The 24,652-nt window shown below is 63.7% G+C and overlaps 3 protein-coding genes across 4 annotated transcripts in view; 2 read left to right on the forward strand and 1 right to left on the reverse strand.

Annotated features, from left to right (window-relative positions):
• Positions 1-661: 661 nt before the first annotated feature.
• C1QL4 (complement C1q like 4) lies at positions 662-5,248 on the reverse strand. The gene is made up of 3 exons (XM_074929731.1): positions 5,161-5,248; positions 3,793-4,803; positions 662-954 (listed from the first exon to the last, which is right to left on the reverse strand). The coding sequence occupies exons 2-3, from the start codon at positions 4,312-4,314 to the stop codon at positions 775-777; spliced, it is 702 nt and encodes a 233-aa protein (XP_074785832.1). The 5' UTR covers positions 4,315-4,803; positions 5,161-5,248; the 3' UTR covers positions 662-774.
• A 6,409-nt stretch (positions 5,249-11,657) lies between these two features.
• On the forward strand, positions 11,658-12,862 carry DNAJC22 (DnaJ heat shock protein family (Hsp40) member C22). The gene is made up of 2 exons (XM_074929727.1): positions 11,658-12,446; positions 12,641-12,862. The coding sequence occupies exons 1-2, from the start codon at positions 11,658-11,660 to the stop codon at positions 12,818-12,820; spliced, it is 969 nt and encodes a 322-aa protein (XP_074785828.1). The 3' UTR covers positions 12,821-12,862.
• A 737-nt stretch (positions 12,863-13,599) lies between these two features.
• SPATS2 (spermatogenesis associated serine rich 2) overlaps positions 13,600-24,652 on the forward strand; it is a 27,949-nt gene continuing 16,896 nt past the window's right edge. Inside the window, exons 1-2 of one of the 2 annotated variants that reach the window (XM_074929708.1) lie at positions 13,600-13,713; positions 21,632-21,948. In XM_074929708.1, coding sequence (XP_074785809.1) covers positions 21,924-21,948 — 25 coding nt within the window. In that variant the 5' untranslated portion in view covers positions 13,600-13,713; positions 21,632-21,923. Of the gene's footprint in view, positions 13,714-20,201; positions 20,327-21,631; positions 21,949-24,652 lie in introns of those variants that run through there. The other variant, XM_074929709.1, reaches the window with a different exon arrangement.

A 24,652-nucleotide genomic window follows, 5' to 3' on the forward strand; every position in this document is an offset into this window, starting at 1 on the left:
TGCCCGGGGGGGGGGGGACACGACGACATCGCCCCCACCCCTGCCAGCCCCTCCCGGGGGTCCCGAGGCTGCCGGGGCCCCCCCCCCGGTCCCCGCTGGCGGCAGCCGGGGCCTCCCGGTAACTCTGGCCACGCGGTGGCAGCACCGGCCCACGGCCACGCGGGGCACGGGCGTGGGGGGGGCGCGTCGCTGTCCCCGGTGTCAACCCCGGGGGGGGGGGGGGAAGGTGACAAAAGGGGGGGGTGGGGATGTCCCCACCAGTGGCCCGGAGCTCGTCACCGCTGCAGGGGCGATGGTGGCACAGCCCCCTCCCTGGGGGTCCCCTCCTTCCTGCCCCCCCCTCACGTCCCCGGGGGTCCCCCCCCTTCGTCCCGCCCCCCCCCGCCGCGGGAGGCGCAGGCGGCCGCTGCACACCCAAACCCCGAGTGTTTTATTGGGGGGGGGGGACACCACGGAGCCCAACGATCAGCCGCGGGGACGGGGCGGGGGGGGTGTCCCGGGGATGGCAACAGCACCGGGACACCCCAACACCCTTGGGGGTGCTGGCATGCGGGGGGGGGGGGCACCGACGGGGCTGATTTTTGAAGGGGGGGGAGGGTTGGAGGAGCCAAGAGTTGCGCAGACAGCGGGCCGGTGGCGGGGGGGGGGGGGGGGGGGACGGGACACACACACAGGCGTCTCATCGCACCCAGAGCTATTGCGGGGGGACGGTGACAGCAGCGGGAGCTGGGGACCCCCCCGGTGACCCCCGCGGCCCCCCCCCGGCGCGGGGGCTCAGTCGGGGTAGATGATGAACCCCGAGAAGGTGCTGTACTTGTTGGTGTTGCCGCCGTGCACTTTGCCCCCGTCCAGTTTGACGAAGACCTCGTCGCCCACGTCCAGGTGCAGGATGACGCTGTTGCTGGCGTAGTCGTAGTTCTGGTCCGCGTCCTGCGCGATGGCGCTGGCCCGCACCTGCGGGGGGGGGACACACACCCACAGCTCTCACGGACACCCCCCCGAAACTCTCCCCGGGGCTGAGCTCTGGGCCTTTTTCCTCCCCCCCCCCCAACCCCGCGCTTCGCTCGGCCCCTCCGTCCGTCGCTGCTCAAGGTCACGTCGCCCGGCTGCGGCAGAACGGGCTGAGGGAGATGGGGGGAAAGTGTGTTCCCCCCCCCCCCCCCGCGCCGCTGGGCAGCAGCGGTGACAGGAGGGGACAGGGACGGAGCCCCCCCCTCCCCTGACCCGCACCCTGTTGTCCCCCAGGATCGGGCCCGCCCGCCTCCCCCCCCTCCCCGGGTCTCACCGTCGGTGCTCAGTCCCGGGGACCCGCCGGTGACCGGACCCGGAGAGCCCCGGTGCCCAGGGCCCCCCCACAACCCCCCCCCGGGCTCTTGTGCTGCCTCCGGGGACACCCGGGGGGGGGCAAGGGGGGGGGCATCGACCGCGCTGGATCGATCCTGTTTCTCCCGTAATAAATGGGAAGTGTCCGGGGCGAGGCTGCGCCTCCGCGAACAAAGGAACCGGCCGGGGGGGGCACGGCCCCCCCCCCGCCGTGCTGGGGGCTGCCCCAGCTGGGGGGCACAGCCCGGACCCCCCCCCGGCTGGCGGCTGGTCCAGGCGGCCCCATGCCCGGCGCTGCCGGGGGAGGGGGGTTTCGTGTCCCCACGGAGCCCCCCGGGATGGGGGGGTTGTGTCCCCAAGGCGGTGACACACACACACACACAGCCCCCCCCCGTGGTCCCAGATGGGGGGAGATGGGGAGGGGGTTACTTTGGGGGGGGGGGGAGATGGAATGTGGGGACTGGGGGGGTGGAACTGGGGATGGGGGCTCAGGAATGGGGGGAACCAGAATGGGGGGAACTGGGATTAAGGGAAATCAGGATGGGATGACTGGGATGGGAGGGACCAAGGTGGGAAAACCAAGGGAGGGGAAGCGGGATGGGGGGAACTGGGAGGGGGGGAACTGGGAGAGGGAAACTGGGAGAGGGGGAAACTGGGAGAGGGGGAAACTGGGAGAGGGAAACTGGGAGAGGGGAACTGGGAGAGGGGAAACTGGGAGAGGGGAAACTGGGAGAGGGGAACTGGGAGAGGGGGAAACTGGGAGAGGGGGAAACTGGGAGAGGGGGAAAACTGGGAGAGGGGAAACTGGGAGAGGGAAAAACTGGGAGAAGGGAAACTGGGAGAAGGGAAACTGGGAGAAGGGAACTGGGAGAAGGGAACTGGGAGAGGGGGAAACTGGGAGAGGGGAAAACTGGGAGAAGGGGAAAACTGGGAGAGGGAAACTGGGAGAGGGGAACTGGGAGGGGGGGAACTGGGAGAGGGAAACTGGGAGAGGGAAACTGGGAGAGGGGAAAACTGGGAGAGGGAAACTGGGAGAGGGGGGAACTGGGAGAGGGGAAACTGGGAGAGGGGAAACTGGGAGAGGGGGAAACTGGGAGAGGGGAACTGGGAGAGGGGGAAACTGGGAGAAGGGGGAAACTGGGAGAAGGGGGAAACTGGGAGAGGGAAACTGGGAGAGGGGAAAACTGGGAGAGGGGAAACTGGGAGAGGGGAAAACTGGGAGAAGGGGGAAACTGGGAGAGGGAAACTGGGAGAGGGGAAAACTGGGAGAGGGGAAACTGGGAGAGGGGGAAACTGGGAGAAGGGGGAAACTGGGAGAGGGGAAACTGGGAGAAGGGAAACTGGGAGAGGGGAACTGGGAGGGGGGGAACTGGGAGAGGGGGAAACTGGGAGAGGGGAAACTGGGAGAGGGAAAAACTGGGAGAAGGGAAACTGGGAGAAGGGAAACTGGGAGAAGGGAACTGGGAGAGGGGGAAACTGGGAGAAGGGGAAAACTGGGAGAGGGAAACTGGGAGAGGGGGGAACTGGGAGAGGGGAAACTGGGAGAGGGGGAAACTGGGAGAGGGGAACTGGGAGAGGGGGAAACTGGGAGAAGGGGGAAACTGGGAGAAGGGGGAAACTGGGAGAGGGAAACTGGGAGAGGGGAAAACTGGGAGAGGGGAAACTGGGAGAGGGGAAAACTGGGAGAAGGGGGAAACTGGGAGAGGGAAACTGGGAGAGGGGAAAACTGGGAGAGGGGAAACTGGGAGAGGGGGAAACTGGGAGAAGGGGGAAACTGGGAGAGGGAAACTGGGAGAGGGGAAAACTGGGAGAAGGGAAACTGGGAGAAGGGAAACTGGGAGAAGGGAACTGGGAGAGGGGGAAACTGGGAGAAGGGGAAAACTGGGAGAGGGAAAAACTGGGAGAAGGGAAACTGGGAGAAGGGAAACTGGGAGAAGGGAACTGGGAGAGGGGGAAACTGGGAGAAGGGGAAAACTGGGAGAGGGAAACTGGGAGAGGGGGGAACTGGGAGAGGGGAAACTGGGAGAGGGGGAAACTGGGAGAGGGGAACTGGGAGAGGGGGAAACTGGGAGAAGGGGGAAACTGGGAGAAGGGGGAAACTGGGAGAGGGAAACTGGGAGAGGGGAAAACTGGGAGAGGGGAAACTGGGAGAGGGGAAACTGGGAGAAGGGGGAAACTGGGAGAGGGAAACTGGGAGAGGGGAAAACTGGGAGAGGGAAACTGGGAGAGGGGAAACTGGGAGAGGGGAAAACTGGGAGAGGGAAACTGGGAGAGGGGAAAACTGGGAGAGGGGAAACTGGGAGAGGGGGAAACTGGGAGAAGGGGGAAACTGGGAGAGGGAAACTGGGAGAGGGAAAACTGGGAGAAGGGAAACCGTCAGGGGGGAGCAGTCAGGGGCAAGTGGGGCTGGAGGAGGCGGGCGGGGGCGCGGGGGGCGCGGGGGGCGCCGGTGCCGGTGCCGGTGCGTACCTGCCCGTTCTTCATGAGGTCGGCCCACATGCTGGTGCCGTCGCCGCCGCGCATGAGGACGTGGTAGGTGAAGAAGTAGATGCCGGGGAGGGGGCAGGTGAACTTCCCGCTCGAGGGCTCGTAGTAGTTGCCCACGTTGGTGACCACGTCGTCGAAGCGCAGCACCTCGTAGCCCTCGTGGGGCTTCCGCAGCCCCGCGTAAAAGGCGATTTTGGGGCTGTAGAAGGAGGGGATGTACCCCCCAGGACCCGGCCCCGGTGGGCCCGGGGGCCCCGGCCGGCCCGGTTCACCCGGTGGCCCCCGCGGTCCCGGTGGCCCAGGGGGACCCCGGACGCCGGCGCGGCCCTTGCGCCCCGGCTCGCCCTTGGCACCGGGCAGGAAGGGGGGCGGCGAGGCGGGGGGCAGCTCGGGGCCGGGGTAGGGGTCACAGACCATGCGGCAGCTGCCCAGCATCTCGTAGTGCGCGGCCGCCTTGGAGCTGTGGACCAGCAGCGGGATGGCCACCAGCAGCACCAGCACCATGGCCACGCCGACGGCCGCCCCGGCCACCCGCTTCCTGCGGCTCAGCCGCGAGGCGGCCAGAGCCAGCAGGTCCTCGTCACCCTTGGGTGCGATGGTGACGCCGGGGGCGCAGGACGGCGCCCAGCCGCCCGCTGAGCCGCCCGCGCCGGTGGGGACCGGGTGGGAGCGGGGACGGGGACGGGGCGGAGGATGGAGCCGGCGGCGGGGCCGGGAGCGGGGCCGGGGCTGAGGCCGAGGATGGGACCGGGAGCGGGGCCGGAGCCGGGAGCGGGGCCGCGGGTGGAGCCGGGACTTGCGCTGGTGAAGGGGACGAGACCGGAGCCGGTGGTGGAACCGGGAGCGGAGCCGGGACCGAAGCGGGTGGAGGAGCCGGTGGCGGAGCCGGGAAACGGAGCCGGGAGAGGAGCCGGGAGAGGAGCCGGGAGCGGAGCCGGTGCTGGAGTCGGGACCGGAGCCGATGATGCAACCAGGACCGGAGCCGGTGTTGAGCTGGTGATGTAACCGGAGCCGGGATGGAGCCGGGACCGGAGCCGGGATACAACCGGGAAGGAACCGGGATGGAACCGCCGCGACTCGCGGGGCAACTTCTCGCCAAGTTACCCGGGAGCGGGACCCCCGGGAGCGGGACCCCCGGGAACGGGACCCCCTCCCCGGGGAGCGGCCCCGCCGCTGCCCCGCTCCGCGCTCTCCCCGGTACGCACCGCCGGGGCCGGGCAGCGCCGCCCGGGGCGGTTCTCCCGGCGCCGCCTCCGCGCCCCGCTCGGGGTTCCCGGGACCGCGGCGGAGCTTCCCCCCCCCGCCCCGTCGTCCGTGTCCCCCCCCCCAGCCGCCGGTGCCCGCCGGTACCTGCCGCTCGCGGCGCCGGGAGCCACGTGCCGGGGCCGCCGCCCGCTCCGCGCCGCGCCCGCAGCCCCGCTCCGCCCGCCCCGCTCGACGGCACCGGGCACGGCGGGGGCGGGCGGGGGGGAGGGACGGGAGGGCGGCGGGGGGGCTCTGGGTGTGCGAGGAGCTGGGGGGGGACACCCGTGTGTGTGGAAGCTCCGGGCGCGTGTGAGCGGGGGGGGGGGGGGGGGGGGGGGGCAGTGTGTGTGCAAGGGGGGGGGGGGCACAGATTGGGGGGGTGATGGGGGGGCAGAGGCCTGTGTGTGCGGGGGGGGGCGCGCAGGGGTGAATGTGGGGGTGCTGTGCAGGGTTGTGTGTGCAAGGGGGGGCTGGGGGGGGTGTGGGTGTCTGGGGGGGGTGCAAGGCGGGTTCGGGGGTGTGAGTCCCCCCACTGCCCCCCCCTCCGACCCCCCCCCCCGCGGTTGCGGCCCCGTGGGGCTCAGCCCCGCGCACAGCCCAGGCAGGTGGGTGCTGCGGGCACGTTTTTTTTTTTGGGGGGGGGCAGCTCTGCCGGGGCACATGGTCCCTTCGCAGCGGGGGGGGGCAGCGGATTTACGGGGGGGGGGGGGTGGATTTACGGCCGCGCTTTTCCCATCTCGCCTGAATTCGCTCCGTTATGCAAAACGAATCTTGGCCTCTGCGCTCCCGGGAGAGGAGCCGCGGGGGTGTCGTGTGTGTGTCCCCCCCCCGGCGCCGGCCCCGCGCGGCCGCTTCCCGGCAATTAGCGAAATACCAGGGAAAAGGGGAAAAATCGGGCAGGACCCCCCGGTGGCCCCCACCCCCCCCGCGCCGGGAACATCTCGGGTCCCTCCGGGGGCCCCGTGGGACGGGGGGGACGGCGGGGACGGGGGGGGCCCGCACGGAGCCAGCGGAGGAGGGGGGGGGCCCACGGGCGGCTTCGCACACGCGTGTGGGCCGTGGGGTCCACGCGTGTGCTTGCGGGGTTGGCGGCGGCTCCTGCGTGGACCTGAGTGTGTGTGCACGTGTGCGTGTGCACGTGTGCGTGCTTGTGTGTGCGTGTACAATGTGTGAACGTGTGTGTGTGGACAAGTGTGTGCGCTTGTGTGTGCGCCTGTACATGTGTGTACGTGTGTGCTGCGTCCATGTGTACGTCCATGTGCGCACGCTCGGCGCAGGTGTGCGCACTGTGCGCACGTTGTGCGTGTGTGTACGCGTGTGTGCGTGCGCGTGTGTGCATGTCGTGCCTGTGTGTGCACTCAGTGCACGTCTGTGTGCGCGTCTGTGCGTGTCGTGTGTCTGTGCGTTGCCACACGCGTGTGCACGCACACACACACACACGTTTCCTCCCTGGTCCGGGGGATTCTCGGTCCCTTCCCGCGGGGGCTCGGTGGGTCCCGGTACCCGCCACCGGGACAAACGCCGGAGCGTGTCCCCCGCGGGGCCGGGTGACACCGGAGTCCCGCCCCCCCCCGGCTGCTCTTAATGAGCGGCAGCAGCGAATTAATTAGCCAAGCTGCGAGGGGAAGCCCGGGTGCTAATTAGCAGGCACGGAGGGCTGGCGGGGAGCAGGGGATGCAGGGGGGGGGTCCTGGCTGCCCCCCAGCCCTGCCGGCAGCGGGACGGGGCGGGGGGGTCAAGGTCAGGGGTAAAAATAGCGGCGGCAGCACGGAAGGTCGGTCCCGGTGTGAGCAGCCGCGGGGGGGGGGGGGGGTCAGGGCCAGATCCTGCCCTCAGCGCCGCTGCCGCGGGGGGCGGCTGGGTTTGGGGGGGACTCGGCGCCGTCCGTGGGGGCTGTGAGCCCAGCTGAGCCCCCCCCGGGCCCTCCCGGCCGCCCCGAGCGGTGCCTCAGTTTCCCCATCCCGCCTGGCAGGACCCGGGACGGCGACTTGGGGACAGAGCCGTGTCCCCCCCCCGCAGCGCCGGGAGCGGAGCCCGGTGCAGCCGCCGGAGCCGCGGGGCCGGGGCGCAGAGCATGAATAAATTCATAACGCCGCGGCCCCGCAGCCCCCCGCCGCCCCCCCGCAGCAGCCGGGGAGGTGGGGGGGGGTTCGGTGCAGCCATCCGGCGACTCCACGTTCACCATCTGCCTCCGCGGCCCCCGAGGACCCGCTGGGTCACATCCAGCGCCGGCACAGCCCCGGCGCTCGGCTCCTGAGCCCTCGGCGTGAGCCCGGGGCTGGCGCACGGCCCCGGGGACCCGCTGTGCGGCACCGGCACGTGGTCCCTGGGGTCCGCGTGTGGCACCCGGCGCCGGCACGTGGTCCCTGGGGCCCGCGTGTGGCACCCGGCGCCGGCACGTGGTCCCTGGGGCCCGCGTGTGGCACCCGGCGCCGGCACGTGGTCCCTGGGGTCCGCGTGTGGCACCCGGCGCCGGCACGTGGTCCCTGGGGCCCGCGTGTGGCACCCGGCGCCGGCACGTGGAGCCTGGAGCACGGTGCCCGGTGCCAGCACCGGGTGCCACGTGGTCCCCAGTGCCCCCGGGACGTCCCCGGTTGTCCCCCCGGTGCCGGGCCGGGCCGGCGGTCGGTTTGGCGTGTGGGCGCGGTGTCGGCGCGGCCGCGGGGCCGGAGGGAGCCTCGTGTAAATGAATATAGATGGGCTGGAGGCGGCGGGCGCCGCGTGCTCCATCCAGGGCGTGTTTGCCGTTATCGCCGGCCCGGCCCAAATTGGATGAAAATTGTCCTTGAACGGCGACAATAAACCCGCAGCTGGGGCGGGGGGACGGGGGGGGCTGCGAGGCCGCGCCGGGGACCGTCCCGGTGCCGCTGCGGGGAAATGGCCGCCGGGGCCCGGTGAGGGACGTGGCAGCGCCGCGGGGCTGTGCCGGGAGCGTCACCCTCCGCGCGTGGTCCCCGACGCGCCCCCCAGCCCTCACCCCGCACCCCCCCTCTGCCCCAGCGCGTCCTGGGCACCCCCAGCCCCCCCCTTGGCCCCCCCCCGGCTCGTGAGCGCCTGCTGGGAATCGGTGAGGAGGCGGCGGGGCCTGGGGGGGCTGGAGCCGGGCGCCCCTCGGCCGTTGGGGCGTCAGGACGCGGGGAGGGGGGGCGAGGGGAGGGGGACCGGGTCAGGGTGGGGTGTCCCACCCGGCAGCACACACATCGCGCTGGGCCGAGCGCTGCAGGGGGGCTTTGCCTATGGCGGGGGGGGGGGGGGGGAGAGGGGCAGCAAAGCCGCACCTGGGCCACCGCTGTGACGAGCTGTGAGGTCTCAGCCGTGGGGGGGCCGCAGCGGGTGCAGGGGGGGGGCATCCCCCAGGAAGGGGCAGCCAGGGGATCCCGGAGGGGGGATTTACGTCCCCTCCCGGCGCTGCCCCCCCCTCCCCGTGCTGGCGGGGGCCCGGCAGCGGGGCCGTCCGTCACGGCGTGCCGGCGCCTGCCGAGATGGATGGCTGCGGCCCGGCCCGGATTAATTCTCTGGACAAGCGGCATTTATTAGGGATGCAGAGGATGTCAGGCGGAGAAATCCATCCCGCCCGGGCGGCAATTAGGCGGGTGGCCGGGGCACGGGGGGCCCCCTTCGCCCCCCCGCCACCTGCCCGGCCCCTTCCCTGCGCCACCACCCCGGGGTCCCTCAGCCCTGTGGGTGTCCCGTCCCCCCCCAGCCCCGCCGTGGGGTGCTGGGGGCCGGGGCTCCCCCCGCCGCGGTGCTGCCCCCCCCGGCGGCGGGGTTGGGGCCTCATTGCAGATTCGCCTCATGCCCACCTGAGCCGGGCGCTGACAAATAGACATTTAAATCAGACAATTAGCTGGCCTCCACCGCTGACATTTTTAATGTATTAATGTGCATCAACAGCTAATACATATAAAATTCCCCTAATAACAGCACTCGGGGAGCGGGGCCGCGCCGCAGCCGGCGCTGGCAGTGATGTACGAGTCCGGGGGGACTCCGGCCCCGGCGTTTGCATTAATTACCAGCAAACTGACAAGGCGGCGTGACACGCGGGACGCGCCGGATGCCTTCAACCGGCCCCGCGGCCGCTTCTCCCGAGCCCCGGCGCGTGTGTCTGTGTGTGTGTGTGTGTGTGTGCGCGCACACGCGTGTGCGGCGTGGCCACGCGTGGCGGGACGTGGTGCCCTGGGTGAGGCTGGCGGGGGGGTGTTGGGGTGGAGGGGGGAGGCTTCGTGGTCCTGGTGGGAGGGGGGTGTCGGGGCACATATGGGCGTGGGACACACGTGGGCGTGGGACACACGTGTGTCCCCAGTGCTTGGCACGGCCACGCACGGGGACCAGAGGGGACACTCAGGCTGAGGAGCCTGCGACCCGCTGCCTGCAGGGAGGGACAGGCAGGATGAGGCCCCAGTCCCAGTCCCCCCATATCCCCATTCCCAGTCCCCCCATGTCCCCAGTCCCTGTCCCCCTGTGTCCCCAGCCCTGTAGCTCATGTCCCCAGCCCTGTCCCAGTCCTGCCGTGTCCCCGTTCCCTGTCCCCCCATGTCCCCAGCCCTGTCCCCCCTGTGTCCCCGTTCCCTGTCCCCCCGTGTCCCCAGCCCTGGTCCCCCCATGTCCCCAGCCCTGTCCCCCGTGTGTCCCCGTTCCCAGTCCCCCCGTGTCCCCAGCCCTGTCCCCCCGTGTCCCCAGCCCCGGTCCCCACACGCCTGGGCGGTGACAGATGCTTCAATTCGCAGGAAGGTGCCAAAAATCGATGCCTTAAACGCTGGTGGCCGGGGCTGATCAATGGCACCAATTACACCCGCAAACGGGCGCTCGCAGGGGCTGGGGGAGCCCCCCAAGACCCCCCCACACCGGCTTGGGAACCCCAAGACCCCTCCCGGGGCTTCTCTGCAGCCCCCCAGCTCTGCATTGGGGGGCACCCGGGGAAACTGAGGCTGCCGTGGGGGGCTGCGGCCCCCCCCACCCCATCGATCCGCGTTCCCGCTCGCCGAGGGCAGATTTGACATTTTAAAATCCAGATACTTAAAGGAATCGATCGGGATGCGAGACCCCCCCCGCCCCCCCCCCCCCCCCCGCATCCATCCTGCGCCACAGTGGGGGGGGGGGGGCCAGCACTGCAGCCCCACCAGCCCAGGCGTCCTGGGGGGGGGTCCGGTGAGGGGTCTGGCACCCACCCAGGCTGGGGTGTCCCCACCCCGTCATCCAGGCTGGGCCCCCCCCCGGCGCGGGGCTCGGGGGCAGCGGAGCGTGGGCCGGGGTCCGCTGGGACCCGCTGTCAGGGAGGCAGCCAGGCGCGGGGTGGGCAGCGTGGGGGGGCCGCTGTCAGCCCGCCCTGACGGGCAGCCGAGCCTGGGGGGGCCGCCAGCATCCCCCGCCAGCACCCCGGGGGCCATCCCGGCCTCTCAGCCCCCCCCCCCCAAAAGCTGGGCTTTGCCCTGTTGCCCCCCCAAACCTGAGGAGGGGCTGGGGGTCCCCATCCAGCCCCAGGGCAGCAGTGAGGGGGGGTGATTCACCCCTAAAGCCCATCAGGCTGCACCGCATGGGGGGTGCTGCTCGGGGGGGGGTTCGCAGCCCCCCAGGCCTCGCTGAGCCCCGGCGCGGGGGGGCTGCGGGGCCGTTAATAATAGATGAGACCAAATTGGCAGCCGGCGGCCGGTTAATCCCTGCAAACACGGCGGCGGCGGCGTGGGCTGAGCAAACAGGGGCTGCGGAGTCCGGGGGGGGCCAGGCTGGGGGGTCCCGGGGGGGCCAGGTTGAGGGGGGGGTGGCCCTGTGCTGGCTCACATCCACCACGCAGCGGGTACCCCGGTTCCAGGCACAGCGGCGAACTGGGGGTGGCTGCACCCCGGGAGTGGGAACGGGGCTGGGGGTGCCGGTGGGGGGCACGTGGTTCCCCCCCCCCCCCCCCAGGATCCCCACACCCGTGGGGTGATGCCGGTGTTGTGCCCTTTGCCCGGCGTCGTGCCGGGGCAAAGTCTGGCGGGGGGGGGGAGCGGTGCTGCCAGGAGCTCCATGGGGAGAGGTTGGTCGGGGGGGGCTGGAGCCCCATTGGCATGGGGTCTGGGGGGGCTGCGGGGGTGTCCTGAGCCCGGGTGGGCTCATGGGACCATGGGTGGGCTCACAGGGTGCTGCTGGGGGGGCTCAGGGGGTCCTGGGTGGGGACACAGGGCACTGGGGGGGCTCAGGGGGTCCTGGATGGGGACACATGGCGCTGGGGGGGCTCAGGGGGTCCTGGATGGGGACACATGGCGCTGGGGGGGCTCAGGGGGTCCTGGGTGGGGACACAGGGTGCTGGGGGGGCTCAGGGGGTCCTGGGTGGGGACAGAGGGCGCTGGGGGGGCTCAGGGGGTCCTGGGTGGGGGCACAGGGTGCTGGGGGGCATGCAGTGGCTCTGGGTGGGCACATGGGACCCCGGGTGGGCACACACTGGCCATGGGTGGGCATGCAGGTCACTGGAGGGGTCTGGTGGGGGGGGGACAGCGTGACCCGGGGTCCCTGACTGTGCTGTCCACCCGCAGGGCGCCAGATGCCGGGGCTGTGCCGGTGCCCGCCGGGGTGGTGACCCCCTGGGCAGCCCCGTCGGGCTGGTTGCCACAGCCAGGGGGACGATGGCCAAGCGGCTGGTGGTGGCCTACGGGCTGTGGGCGCTGGGGGGGCCACTGGGGCTGCACCACATCTACCTGGGCCGGGACAGCCACGCGCTGCTCTGGATGCTGACGCTGGGCGGCTTCGGCGGCAGCTGGCTCTGGGACTTCTGGCACCTCCCGGGCTGGGTGGCTGCCGCCAACGGGGCCAGGCCTCCCGGGGAGCGCGGCGGGACCGTGCCGGCCCTCAGCCCCCTGCGCCTGGCAGGGCAGGTGACGGTGGGGACGTACTTCGGGCTGGTGGCAGCGCTGGGGCTGCCCTGGGTGCCGGCGCTGCTGGCGCAGCCGCTGGCCGTGGGGCTGGGGGTGCAGCTGGTCTCCTCGGTGGGCGACCAGACAGCGGAGGCACCCAGCACCCTGGCCGCAGCCTTCCTCGCCTCCCTCCTCTTCCAGGGCCGGGTGCTGGCGGTGCTGCCCACCAGCCTGGCCGCCAGCATCGTCGCCCAGCGGCACCGGCGCTACAAGCCCCGGGGGATGCCCCGGCCCCGGCTGGCCGCCCGGCTCTACCACCTGGGGCTGGCGTGCCTGGCCTTCGCCGCCCCGCTCGCCTGCCGCGGGCTCTGCGGCGCTGCCGGGGTGCTGGGCACCCTCCTGGCCCTGCTCCGCGCCGCCGCCGAGCTCCTGGTCCTGCCCCTCCGCGCCAGCCGGCTCCTGGCAGAGGTCCTGGGCTTGGCCGGCGGCTCCCCGGCGCGGGAGCCTGGCGCCGGCTTCGAACCGAGCGGCTGGAGCGAGCGGCAGCAGCGGGCGTACGAGGTGCAGGACGCGGCGCCGGGGGGGACGCTGCGGCGGGGGGGATCCGTGGGGTTGCTCCCGTGCCCCGAGGGGGACAAACGTGCTTTTTGGGGTCCTCTCCAGATGCTGAAGGCACGTGCAGCCCCACGCGTGGCGCCGCGGGGGGGCCCGGCGGGGTCCCCACAGCCCACCCCAGCGTGTCCCTCTCGCCCCAGGTCCTGGGCGTCCCGGCTGGCTCCTCCGCCGAGGACGTGCACCGGAGCTACCGGGAGCTGGTGAAGCTTTGGCATCCGGACCACAACCGGCACCGGGCCGAGGAGGCCGAGAGACGCTTCATCGAGCTGCAGGAGGCCTACGAGGAGCTGGCGGGGGCCAGGAGAGCGGCGGCGGGGTGACGCCGCCAGCAGCCCCGGTCCTGCGGGGCCGGGAGTTGTAAACACGAGGTTTCCCTCCGGCTGCTGCTTCGTTCCTTCGCCCGGTGCGACGACGCGCGGCGTTGAGGGGCTCGTGCGAACCGTGGCACGGGGAGTTGTGTCGCACATTTGCACGAGGAAGCCGCCGGGCCCTGCACGGGGGGAGCCGGGGGGGGGGGGGGGGGGGCGGCGAAGGCGGAGCGGGGCCGCGAACACGCGGAGCGCCGGGCGCCGGCCCCCGCCGTGCCCCATCTTCGGCCTTTCCCGGAGACACTCGGGTGTTTCCGCCGCAGGGCGGCGGCTCTCGGCAGTTTCCGTCCACGTTCGGCACCCGCCGCCCCGCCCCGCCCCGCCCAGCGCGGGGGTGGGGAGGCGGGGCCTCGGTATTGCCGGGTCCGATTGGCTCTCGGCGGAGAATTGTCACGGCCTTCCCGCGCGCCGGAGGCGGGAGAGGGCGGGGCCTTCGCCGTCGCCTCGGCTGGGCCGCCTCGCCATTGGCTGGCGGGATCCCGCCCTCCTCGCGCCGCGCCGCGTCCCCGCGCGCGCAGGGCCTCCGCTCTGCCTTCTCATTGGCCAGGAGCTCTCGGCCCCGCCCCCGCCTCGCAGCTGAATGGCTGGAGGAGAAGGAGGGCGGGCCGAGCCTTACCTTTCCCGCCCTCTCATTGGCGGGGTCCTCCAGGAGGGCGGGCGCGGTGCGGCGTTCTCGCGTCGCCATTGGCTGTGGAGCGCTGGCCCCGTCCCGATTGGCTGGCGCGGCCTGAGGGCTCCTGCCGGGCCGCGGCCCCCGCCCCCCTCCCCGGTGCATCGCGGCGGCCTGAGGTGAGGGGGGGTCGCGGCGGCGGGCAGGGGCGAGCGGGACCCCGCCGCCAGCGCCGGTGAGTGCGGGGCGGCCGCGGGGCCGGGCCCGGCCGGGGGAGCGCGGGCGGGAACGCGAGGAGGGGGCGGGGGGTCGGCGGGGGAGGGCGCAGCCGGGGGCCGGGCCGGGGGGCCGGGAGGGGCCTTGTGCGGGGGGGGGGGGGGGAGAGGCCGGGGGGGGGCGGCTGGGGGCGCCTCTGTGGGGAGGAGGGGGCCCAAGTGTCTTGCGAGGGGTGGGGGGGGCTGAGGGGCCTTGTCTGGGGAAGGGGGGTCGGGAGGGGCCTTGTGCGGGGCGGGGGGCCCGGATGGGTCTTGTGTGGGGAAAGGGGGGGGGTTTTGTGGGGGAGGGAACAGCCTGGGGGGGGGCTGTGGGGAAATGGGGGGGGCAGGAGGGGCCCTGCGCGGGGAAGGGGCTGCCCTGTGCCGGGGGGGTGGTCTGGGGGGGAAGGGGGGCAGTGATGGGGCTCGGGGGGGGGCCTGGGGAGGGGCGCCCCCCTCCACCCACCCCCCCCCGCGGTGGGGAAGGGGCAGCCGGCGCAGGCCGGGGGGTGGGGGGCAGAGGTTGAGGTGTGGGGGGGGGCCCGGCAGTGGGTGACCCGGGAGCGGCTGGGGGGGGGGTTGCGGGTGGGTCTGAGCCGAGCAGAGGGGGGTGAAGGGGGGGGGGAGCGGCCGCTCAGGGGTGTTAATACATTATTTATGCCGCAGCCGGTGCACGTACGCAGCCCAGCTCGCCCATTGCTTCCGCCCGCCGTCCTTCAGCCCGGCCGCCGCCGTGCCTCCTCCTGCGCCGGCCGGCTCCGAGCTCCCGGGGGCCGGGAGCCGCTCCCGGCATGCCCGGAGATCCGGCTCTGCGGCCTTTAGCTCTTGCCCTCACACGAATAAGTAACTCGTGGAAACGAGGCCGAGCTGCCCAGAGGGAAATGTTATTTTTCCCCTGTACCTCCACAGGGCCGTGGGCCTTAGCACACCTAAAGCTTGTCTTCCCCTCCCCTTACTCAGGATTTGCTCCGCCAGAAACCGAGCCAGCAGTAAGGCGGGAGGTGGCTTCCAGTGCCGGGTCCCTACTCATTTTTATTTTTTTTTTCCCCGCTGTGGGTGCTCATCGGTGCTGTTCTTGTTCTGTGCTTGATGATCAGCTGCCTGAGCGCGCAGAAGGAGGCGTTAATGTATCCGCAGAGGGAGCTGTTGCAGAGAAGTTGTGAAGCCTCTTTCCCCACAGAGACAGGCCCTCCGCCGCGGTTCCCTGGGAAGGCGAAGAATAGGATTTGGGTCGGTTTGGACAGGGGAGCAAATCCTCTGAGGGCTGTGGGGTTTCCTTCTGAGGGTGCCTCCGTGGTGCCCCTGGGGTGATCATCCTCCCCGGGTGTAACGGCCCTCTGCGAGGGGTGACGGGGGGGTGACAGCCCGAGCGGTTCTCTTGCAGAGCAGTTTGCCATCATTGGGCCACCAGAGGGGCTTGAGGAAACGGAAACAAAAGGTTCTTCGTGGAGCCTTTGTTAATTGATGGGAGGTAAACTTGGAACGATGGACAGAAAGTGCCCCCGCTGACTCCCCCTGGGATCTGCTTCGGTGTCCCGCCACAGCCTGGTGCGGCTATTTTCATGATTTTGAGCTTTTTATAATGATTACTCTGCCCTAACTTTGTGCTGCGCTTCCATCGTGGCTCTGCCTGCCACGTCTTTCTCTGGAGGTGTTGCAGGTCTCGTGGCCTTTTGCCTCGAAAGTGACGGGCAGAGGGTGGGGAGTGTTTTGCCAAACTCTTTGGCTCAGGGACTTTCTAAGCAGGACTGGCTCACGCAACCTGGGGGTGCCCCGTTACGCAGCTTGGCTGGAGCACGGGCCTGAATCCTGGAGATTTTGGGGTCTGGCGGAGGTCTGGTAGAGCAGAAAGGGCAGCGGGTGTTCAGTTTGGGCTGAGACCTCCCGAATTCCTCGTGACCGTGGCCAGCACCGAGCTCCCGGCGTCCTGGGGAGGGGGAGCGCGGGAGCGCGGCCTCGTCTGCACGCGGGTTGAGGCTGAAAGGCAGAATCTCCTCAGAAACGCCCGCGGTGGGCGCTGGCGCTGCCCCCCAGAAGGTGGAGGGGCGGAAGGGGGGTCCTGACGCTCTCCCCTCGGCGCTCGGGGCCATGGGTTTGTTTCCTTTCGTGCAGTTTTCCGTTACTAACGGAGTTCGGGCGCGCTGGGCCGGTGAAGCGCCTGCAGCCCCTCGGGGGCTGAGCCCCCGTCGTCTCAGGTTTGCCACGTTAAACACGTTAAACTCCTTTTGCAGAGCTTGCCTAATGCAGAAGGGATTTTTTTTTTTTTTTTAATTGTACCTTACTCTTAGAGGGGCTTTTAAATATTTTATGATTTTTCTGAGCCGTGCAACCCTTAAGCAGAAGATTCTCGTTGGATTCAGGACAAAGGAGCTCTAAAGGTGACTTGCAACCTGAAGAGGGTATATAGGGACTGCATTTAAAAAAAAAAAAAATATATAGATCTGATGATTAAAATATAGGGCTTGTTTTTTAATGATATTTTCAAGCTCTGTGGTGGGATATTGGGCCGGGAGATGAGCTATAATCAAAGAAAACTGAGGAGAGGGGAAGGTTTCTAGTCGGATGCAGTAGCCCCGTTCACCCTGTTGAAACGGTGAAAACATCCTCTGCTCCCCCAGTTTAAAGCGGAGCAATGAACCCGCTGCCTTTGCCTTTGGTTTTTTCCTTCCATCTTTTCAAAAGCTTCCGATTTTGTAGGTGCTTTGCTGAAAAGTAAAATTTAAGAGACGCGAGTTTATCCTCTTCAATCTGAAACAATTCTTGGCAAGTCCCCGAGACTCTTCCAGATCACAAAGCTGGCAAATTCAATCTAAAAATAGTAGCGATGGAGGCGGAATGGCCCAGGACGAGCGTCCGCCTGCGAGTTTCCACTGCAGCTGCTCCCTCGCGCGCGGGCTGGGCAGGAGGGGACGCGGGAAGCTCTGGCTGGGTGGAGGGAGGCCCAGAAGACAAAATTCGAAGAGCTCTTTTGCCTCAGGAAAGTCAAATTTGGTGTCTGGCTCCGGAGCGTTCCGCTGCTGCCGAGCGGCTCCTCTTGCACCACGGTGTAAAGTGTCAGAAACCCCACCGGCAATTCCTGGTTTATGGGAAAGAGCAGCCGAGTGGGAATCCTGCCCCCCTCCCCAAGAATCCCACACCCCAGCCCCCTCCCGGAACGCAAAACCCCCTTGATTTGCTCTTTTATCTCGTTTAAGTGTTTCTCACACCGGGTGGGGTTTTGTAGCATCCTTGGAATAGATGCGGGAGTGTTTTGTCATCCGAAATACCTAGTTTTACTTCTTTGTGCTAACGACACACAATTAGCTTATGAGAGGTAGATGTTTGAGAATAACTAATGCCCAGTCGTGCTCTGCATAATGCATTTGGTGAAAGAACAATAAATGTGTGGATTTAAACAGAATATAGACAGCTAATTATCTCTGAGGTTAAATATTCAGTTCATTCCTGAGGAAATACTTGGGAGGGGGGAAAAAAAATCCAACACAAACCCCAAGAGTGTTACTAAGAAATTATTTTTTTAACTCCTGAACCGGTTCTTTTGTACAATGTACAATTTTAGGATTTGTTGCCCAGTTCCACGAAAGGGCTTGGCCGGGGCACAAGAAGGAGCCGCTTCGTGCGGGCCGGGCTGTGGCCGTGGGCTGGGAGGGGGCTCTGACCCGGCCGCTGCTCGGTGGAAGGAGCTTCTGAAAACCCCTTGTCTCCGTTTGAGGGGGGAGAAAAAGAAAAAAAAATGACAAAAATACCCCCCACCCCGAGTTAGGGTCAGGCTTGCTGCGGGTCGGCGCGCTTCCTTTCGGCGGCGGGGTAGTCGCGCTTCCTGGCTTTGATTAAAGCCTTGGCCCGATGTCTTTTTTGGGGAAAAAACCTTAATTCTTCAAACTGAAGCGACTGAGGCATCTGTTGAACGTGAGAGATGAACAGGCTTTTGGTCTGCTGTAGCTGAGCAGGAATTTGGTGAAAAACCTCCCAGTCTCGGGGTTTCAGTGCTGCGTAAATTCCCCAAAGATTCGGTGGAGATCTGGGGGAAAAAAAAAAAAAAGAGTCGGGGCTGGCAGCACCCCCCAAAGGCAGGAGGAGTTTGGGGTGTCGGCGGGTTCCGTGCGCAGGGGGTGGATTAAACCGGCTCCTCCAAGTTGTGTTCCGTGACGGGTAGAATAAATCCCTGAATTTTTAGTGTAATTGTTGCCTTTTTTTTGTTTGTTTGGTTTTTGTTGGTTTTTTTTTTGTCTTGTTGTTTGTTGTTGTTTTTTTGTTTTTTTTTTTTGTTTTTTTTTTTCCAGGACACGCTATAAACCTGAGTTAATTCATTTCTTGTGTGAGCGTGTTGCGGGGGGGTGCCAGTGCTGTAGGTAAATACCCGGGTCCTCCGCGGTGCTGGAGTCTCGCAAAATGGATTTTTATTTGACAGTGATTATAAATTACAAACAGGACCATTTATTCTCCCGAAATACCGTCGTGTGTACTCACAGAGACGACTCTTACGTGCTTGATCAACAAGATTAAAATAGGTTGGTGAGGGACTACTTAACTCAAAAGCCAATTAGCCAGATGCTACTGTACGGCGTGAATTATGCTCCGGGCGGGCGGGAGGCGGCGGCTGGGGACAGCCCCCCGTGCCGCCCGCCCCAAAACAGCCCCGGCAAAAACCCTCCCAAGAAGCAGATTTATTTCTTCTCCAGAGCTCCAGGTTTCTCAGCAAGAGCATCTTCCCTAGACTAATAAAAAAATCCAGACAAATTTCTCACTGTTTATCTCCTTTTCTTCTTTCCCTTCAAATAGGGAGCTATCGAGTGCCGAAAGTTTGCTGGAATAATCTGTCTAGACGGAGCAGGAATAGCACGGCAAGCTAACGCCACGGGTGAGGGGGATTTAGAAGTCGTTTCCTTTTTTGCCTTGCTGTCTGTAAAATTTTCAATATTTTTTTTTCCTTCCTTCTTCCTAAATTAGATGCAAGGCGCTGATATTTGTGCGTTTAACAATAACGTGCGTTTCCAACGTGACTTGAAAAGTTTGATGTCATCAGCTGAATGCTGGCGGCTCTGGGAGGAGTTTGGCCGCTCTGTCCGTAGCAGGAAGGAGTTTCTGTGGGTTATATTGCTCCCCTGTCAATTCTGTGAGAACGACGATATTTTATATTAATCCTGCAGGTAGATTTCTTGACGTTTTTGTAGGGATGCTTTACCGTTTCTATAGAGACGTACGCTGCGCCGTATCAGCCTCGCGTTGCCCTTCTCTGAAGGAGCTCACCGCCTGTAACGAGTTTATTTGAACTTAAATTAACCTTTGCTGTTCCGCCAGCCTTGAGATTTCCACTCGGGCTTTAAGAACACGCGTGTGTTCTGCAGCCCCCTCGCGCCGACCGGTTTCAGGTTCCCAGCGAGCGGCAGCGCTGGAGGTTCCAGCGCGGAGACGCCGAGTTAAGGGCAGGTCACGCAGCCTCGGCCCCGGTTCTGACGTGAGCTGGAGCAGCTTTGGGCTGTCTGGCTCTAGATTCTCACCACGGGGCGTATCGGATGAAATATTAATTTCATCGTCAAGGAGTCAAGATTTGCCTGTTTATACTCGTCAGATACATCAGTGGGGTTTTGTTTCCAGTCCATTATTTTTGTGCTTCGAATTTAGCTTGCCAGCGAGCGCTTCAGACCCTGCTCTGTGTTGTTTGTGTTCCCCCCAAGACTTAATTACTGTTTATTTTTTTTTCCCCTTTGAAGTGGGTAAAAGTGTATTTTTTGGGCGGTAAGGTGTAGTGTTTCTCAGGCTTTTGGCCATTTCCTGATAACTGCTTCACCAGCGACTTCTGGTTTTTACAGCTTGTTTCTAGACTTTGTCTGAGCGAAGCGTTCTTGCGGTTATTTGTTTTTCGGGGGTGGACGTGCAGAGGCAGTTTTTTAAGTGTTGCTTTGTTTCATGGATTAAAAGTTTGAGACAACTTGAGGGAGTTCACGTCAAGTACTCCCAAGCGTGACGTTACCGGCTTTTGTCAGTACCTGTGTGTTTCCACGCTCCCTCCGGATTAACGCACGCTCGTCTTTATTTAATAAAAAATGAAATTATAAAGATGATTCTAAAGCGCAGTTTCGGGGGGTTTTTTTTGTTTGTTTTTAAAACTCTGAGCAATATACGCAGAAGGCCTTTAACTCTGGTGTGGCAGGTCGGTGCGGGAGCACTTTCCTTCTCCGCAAGCCGACGTTATCTTAAACTCACAGGAGGTGGCCGAGGTTCCCGGCAGCTGCGCGGCGTTTCCTGGTGGCGGACACAAAGCAGTCAGGCAGGGAAGTGAAACTTGGGTGTAATCGAGCAAACCGAGGCACATCGGCCGCGCCAGCACGGCCGGCACAGCTCGACCTGCCGACAGCCTCCCGGCGCCGAGCTCGGGGGCCGCTCACATCCCGATCCGGCAGCCTAATCCTGGGCTAAATTCTCTGGCTTCTGTGTTTTTTTGAGCAGAGTTTCAGATGCCGCAGTTTTTATGAGGTGGTATTTAGTGCCTCGAGGCATCAAAACGAAGGAAGGCGTTTAATTGAGAGAGCTGAAGGCGGCGAGGCGGGAGTTTGTAACCACCTCTCTCGTTTGGGACTCTTTTTTTTTCAGGTAAAAAAATTCTTTTGCACAGTCTTTTTTTTTTTTTTTTTGCACAGACAGCGAGCGTTGGCTCTGTCTCAGATTTAGATTGCTAGAGTCAGCACCTGGAAATAAGTTTTGAACTCCTGTGTAGCTAATAAAGGAGAATTCTAATGGTAGGAAACGTCTACTTTTAAATCAAAATAGGCTCCTTAGGAGCCTGTCGATGAACCCTGGGGCAGCGTTGCCGGTGCAGGCGCGTTGCTGCATTCCTCAGACTTGTAAACCATCTCCCTAAAAATAATCCTCCTCGTCGGGGTGGACAGGAGTTGAACATCTAATTAATTCTGGAGCAAATTAGATGCCTGTTTCTCAGTGCTGTCATTTCGTCGTCAAGAGCGTGTGGGTTTTGCGACAACGTACGAGGTCTCCTGACGTTTACTAAAATATTTTGTGTCTTCGGTTACCTGTACTGAAATGGCAATTTTTGTGGGTTTGGTTTTGGTTTTTTTTTTTTTTGCCCCCAGCGCTCCATTGTGGTTTTGAGGTTTTGTAACGGGGGGCCGGATCCTTCCTCGGGGTGAGGCGGGTTTGCCGTGGCGGAGAGGTCTCTATTGTTTCCTTACCTTGTGTATCCTGGTGTTCTTTGTTTAACCTGTCATGGTACTTGACGTGGTGCCTGCCGCCCCTGCGCTGGCCGGGAGCACCGGGAAAACCCACGACGGATGTAACGGCCCCGCGGAGCTGCCCCTGCGCCGCCTCGGCGGGGAGAGCTCCCGCGTCGTGCTCTGCCGAAAACAGCGGAGGAAGCCTTTGAAATCTGTCTGCGTGTGGGTGCTGGCAGCCGGGTGAATTTTGCCTTCCCTGGGATGCCGGCGCCGTTAACACACGAACGGTCTAAGAGTTGCCACCGGGCGTAGGAGCCGCCGCGCTCCGTCCCAGGGCTTTGTCCGGGGGCTCTTGTCTCCCGATCGCCGGCGTTTGTGTCAGCGGCTTTTTTATGAGGGGTCCGAACCCTCCCCGCTTCTCTCCTTGCATGCTTAAGTGCCAGCGTCTTACAGTAGCCTTGAATTAAGCCTGTTGAAACCGTAGCAAGTCTGTAGGGGTCTTGTTGCTTTAGATTAAATGTTTGTTTTTGTTTTGTTGTTTTTTTTTTTCTGGCTGGTTGTTTCACCAAGCCTTTAAACAAAATACAAATTTTACTCTTAAAAAGCATGAGCCAGACGGCTCTGACAAGCCAGGAGGCTCAGGGTGTATGCCTTGGCTAGTACAGTAGCAATTTTCTTACTACTTTCATGATTTTATTTTTTTTTTTCTCCTTTCTTTCTTTTTCAGAACCTGAAAAGGCCGACACCAACTGCTGCAGTCAGGCTTTGTGACAAGAAGTTGCTTTTCAGTGGAAGGAGCTGTAGTGCTCTGCTGGCCTGTCAGCAGATTTCTGACAACTCCAGACCCCGTTTGCCCTCGCAGCTGGGATTTTGCCATCCCAAACCAGATCTCTGCTGCTTCCCGCCTTGATACAAGCGGTGTCTGAATTGCAGCTGCCAGCTACAGTGCTCAAGGGCGAGGACTCGATTTATTCCCCCCCCCGTCCTGTATAGCCGGACGTTAGAGCAAACACGCTGAGATGTCTAAAAAGCAAAATACAAAAGGTAAGATGCGTGTGGACGTGATAGAATCAAATGCCAATAAACAGCACGATCGATTCCAAAGTTATCAATTAGGAGAAGGGGGTTAATTGCTGTTGCCATACCCCTTTCGAGGCTGCTGGTGCCACCTGACAGCTCGCTGTCACCCTCTGGGTGACATCGCACAACCTGTTGGGTTTTGCGACGTTTTCAGTCGCGTTTCAGTTGTCCGGCTGGACAGCTCTGGCTTCAGGAGTTCCTGCGTAACGGTGGTGTTGCCGCGCTTTCCCAGGCAGGCCACGGGAGGAAAAAAAAAACCCGTTTAGTAGGTGAAGAGCTGCCGAACCAAACTTTTGGATGGCACTGGGGTGCCTGGGTGGTGTGTGTGTGCGCCCCCCCTCCCTCCCCTCACTGGGGGCTGGGTCCCTCATGGCATTAACCCCCCCAACACCCCCCCAGCCCCCTGCCTCGGCTCTGCTCCTCCTGCCCCCGGAGCCATCGAGGAGCCATCGAGGAGCGGCGGGATGGCTCTGCTCAGGCCCGCGCCTCTCGGGGACGGGCTTCAAACCAGACCTATTCAATCATTTTCCTTCAGGATAGGAACAGGAGGGCAACGAGCAAGCGGACGAGAAGCTTTTCGCTTGCTTTGTCTCCGCACCCAGAGGCGGATTTTCCTTTCTCCGCCATCGTGCGTTGAGCGGCGAAGCCGTTCTGGCGTCGAGCGGCTTATTTCAGGGAGGGATCTTATTTGTCGTGTGTGAAACATTAATTCCAAAGTGTGTGTGTGGCGGGGGAAAAAAGGGGGGGTTGAGGGTTACGGTTCTCTTTTTATTTGAACTGACTACTAATTAATAATTTAAGGCGAATGGGTTTGACAATTCATGTCCTCTACCTCAAGAGAAGAGCTTTTGTTCTCTGTAGATTTTTTTTTTTTTTTTTTTTTTTCCTAGCAGCTTTGGCATAGAAACGGCGTCTACCTGAGGAGCCCAGCCGTCCTTTGACAGCTAGGTCCATCCATGATTCAAAGCAATTAGTAACAGTTATGGAAATAATTGTCTGGGATAATTTTTAACTGATTTTTAAAACGCTGTATTTGTGTCTGTGCTCCTGGAAGCCTCGGTGCGAGTCGTTAAGAAATCGACTTCTCTCTGATGCTGCAAACAGAGCCCGGCACCCGGAGCTGAGTATGTGTGGAGAGAAACACACCTTGGAACAGCAGGAGAGACTTATCCGGGCTGCGGGGGGGGCAACGCCAGAGAAATCTGTAGGAGGCAGCTGGGGGCAAACGTGGGAAGCGGCTGCTCGGGGGGCTCAGGGGTTCGGCAGGTCCCCCCCGGGCGCGGAGGCCGGCGTTCGGCAGTGTCGGGGCGAGCCCCGGCGGGCAGTGCTGGCACGTCGTGGGTTCCTGAAGAAAAGTAAAGGGGTCTCGGCCGTCAGTACCTGACCCCGAGCAGGAATGCAGAGCAGGTTTTAATTCCCAGCGCCGCCGGGGAGCCGAAACCCGCCCTGCTTTGTGAAGCAGCTCATCCGCCGCCCGCGCCGCTGCGGCGGCGTGGACACGGGGGAAGGTGAGAGTTAAAGCTGCAGACTCCTCTGCCTGTGCCCTGTCCTGTTTGGGCTGTGATTGAATTTTCAATTACTACTTTTCTGCTGCTCTAGAATGTTAATGCAGTCAACAGATATTTCCTAGTTCTCTGTAAAGGAGCGTACCTCGGCCAGGTGAAGAGTGTCTTTCGGTTTCTCTTTCTTTCTGAAAGCAAAACAAAACCCCTTTGCGGTGTAACAAAGGGCTGGTGAGAAGCGTGGAGAGAGAGGAAACGAGACAGAGCTATTTTTAATAACGCAGCAGTTTTGAAACCCAATCAGAAACCCACCTGTTTCCTAGAAGCGCCCCAGAACAGAGCGAACATCTGAGCCGTTCAGGAGGGTATTTTTAATTCTTGCGAAAACGTACGTGCAAAGTTCGGGTGCAGAATCGTGTTCTGCTCCTGAATGTTACTGCCTGTAAATAACTCCAAAGATCTATGCTGAGGAGAAAACGGTTCGATCTGTAAACCAGTCATGTAATTATCCCCATTCAGAATCCAACTGCGTGCGTCCACGTGTAGGTCCGTGTCTGGGTTATCCTGGATGGCTCATTGCGGCTTTGGTATGTTCTGTAAGGGATAATTTAGAAATCTGAAGGAAAGGTGGTCTCGGTGATGCCAGATCTCTAAATAAATACTTCCCCAGAGTCTGGTAGGTTTGTTGCTGTCTGAAGTGATCTGGGAGTCTTAGTGCTGCTGGCTCCCCCCCCGCCTCACTCAAGGCGTGTGTGTGCTCCCTCTCATCCCCCCTTCTGACTCAATTAATTGATTTGAGTGAAAGCAGCCACCAGGCTCAGGAATGACTGCTGACCCCAGGATACAAAGCAATCACATAAATCTTGTTTCCATCGGCCATCAGCCACGGTTTTAGGCATGCCAGGTTCCTGAATAAAACACCACGGCTGGTTCCTGCTCCCCTGGATACGTCAAGGAGCCATTTTGGCGTTTGGGAAACTGCCCCACGTGAATCTGGGGAAGGCGAAAGGTCTTTGGGCTCGGTCGCTCGGTTTGGCTGGAGCGGTGCTGAGCAGCACCAGGGCCTTGACGAAAACCCCAGATGTGAGCAAAATTTGATTTTAAGCTGGTACTCTTGTTTAGCCACGCATCAATCGAGCAGTAGATACGGCCCCGCCAGAAAGCAG

The sequence above is a fragment of the Athene noctua genome, chromosome 30 (genome assembly GCF_965140245.1).
Source record: "Athene noctua chromosome 30, bAthNoc1.hap1.1, whole genome shotgun sequence".
Taxonomy (NCBI): domain Eukaryota; kingdom Metazoa; phylum Chordata; class Aves; order Strigiformes; family Strigidae; genus Athene; species Athene noctua.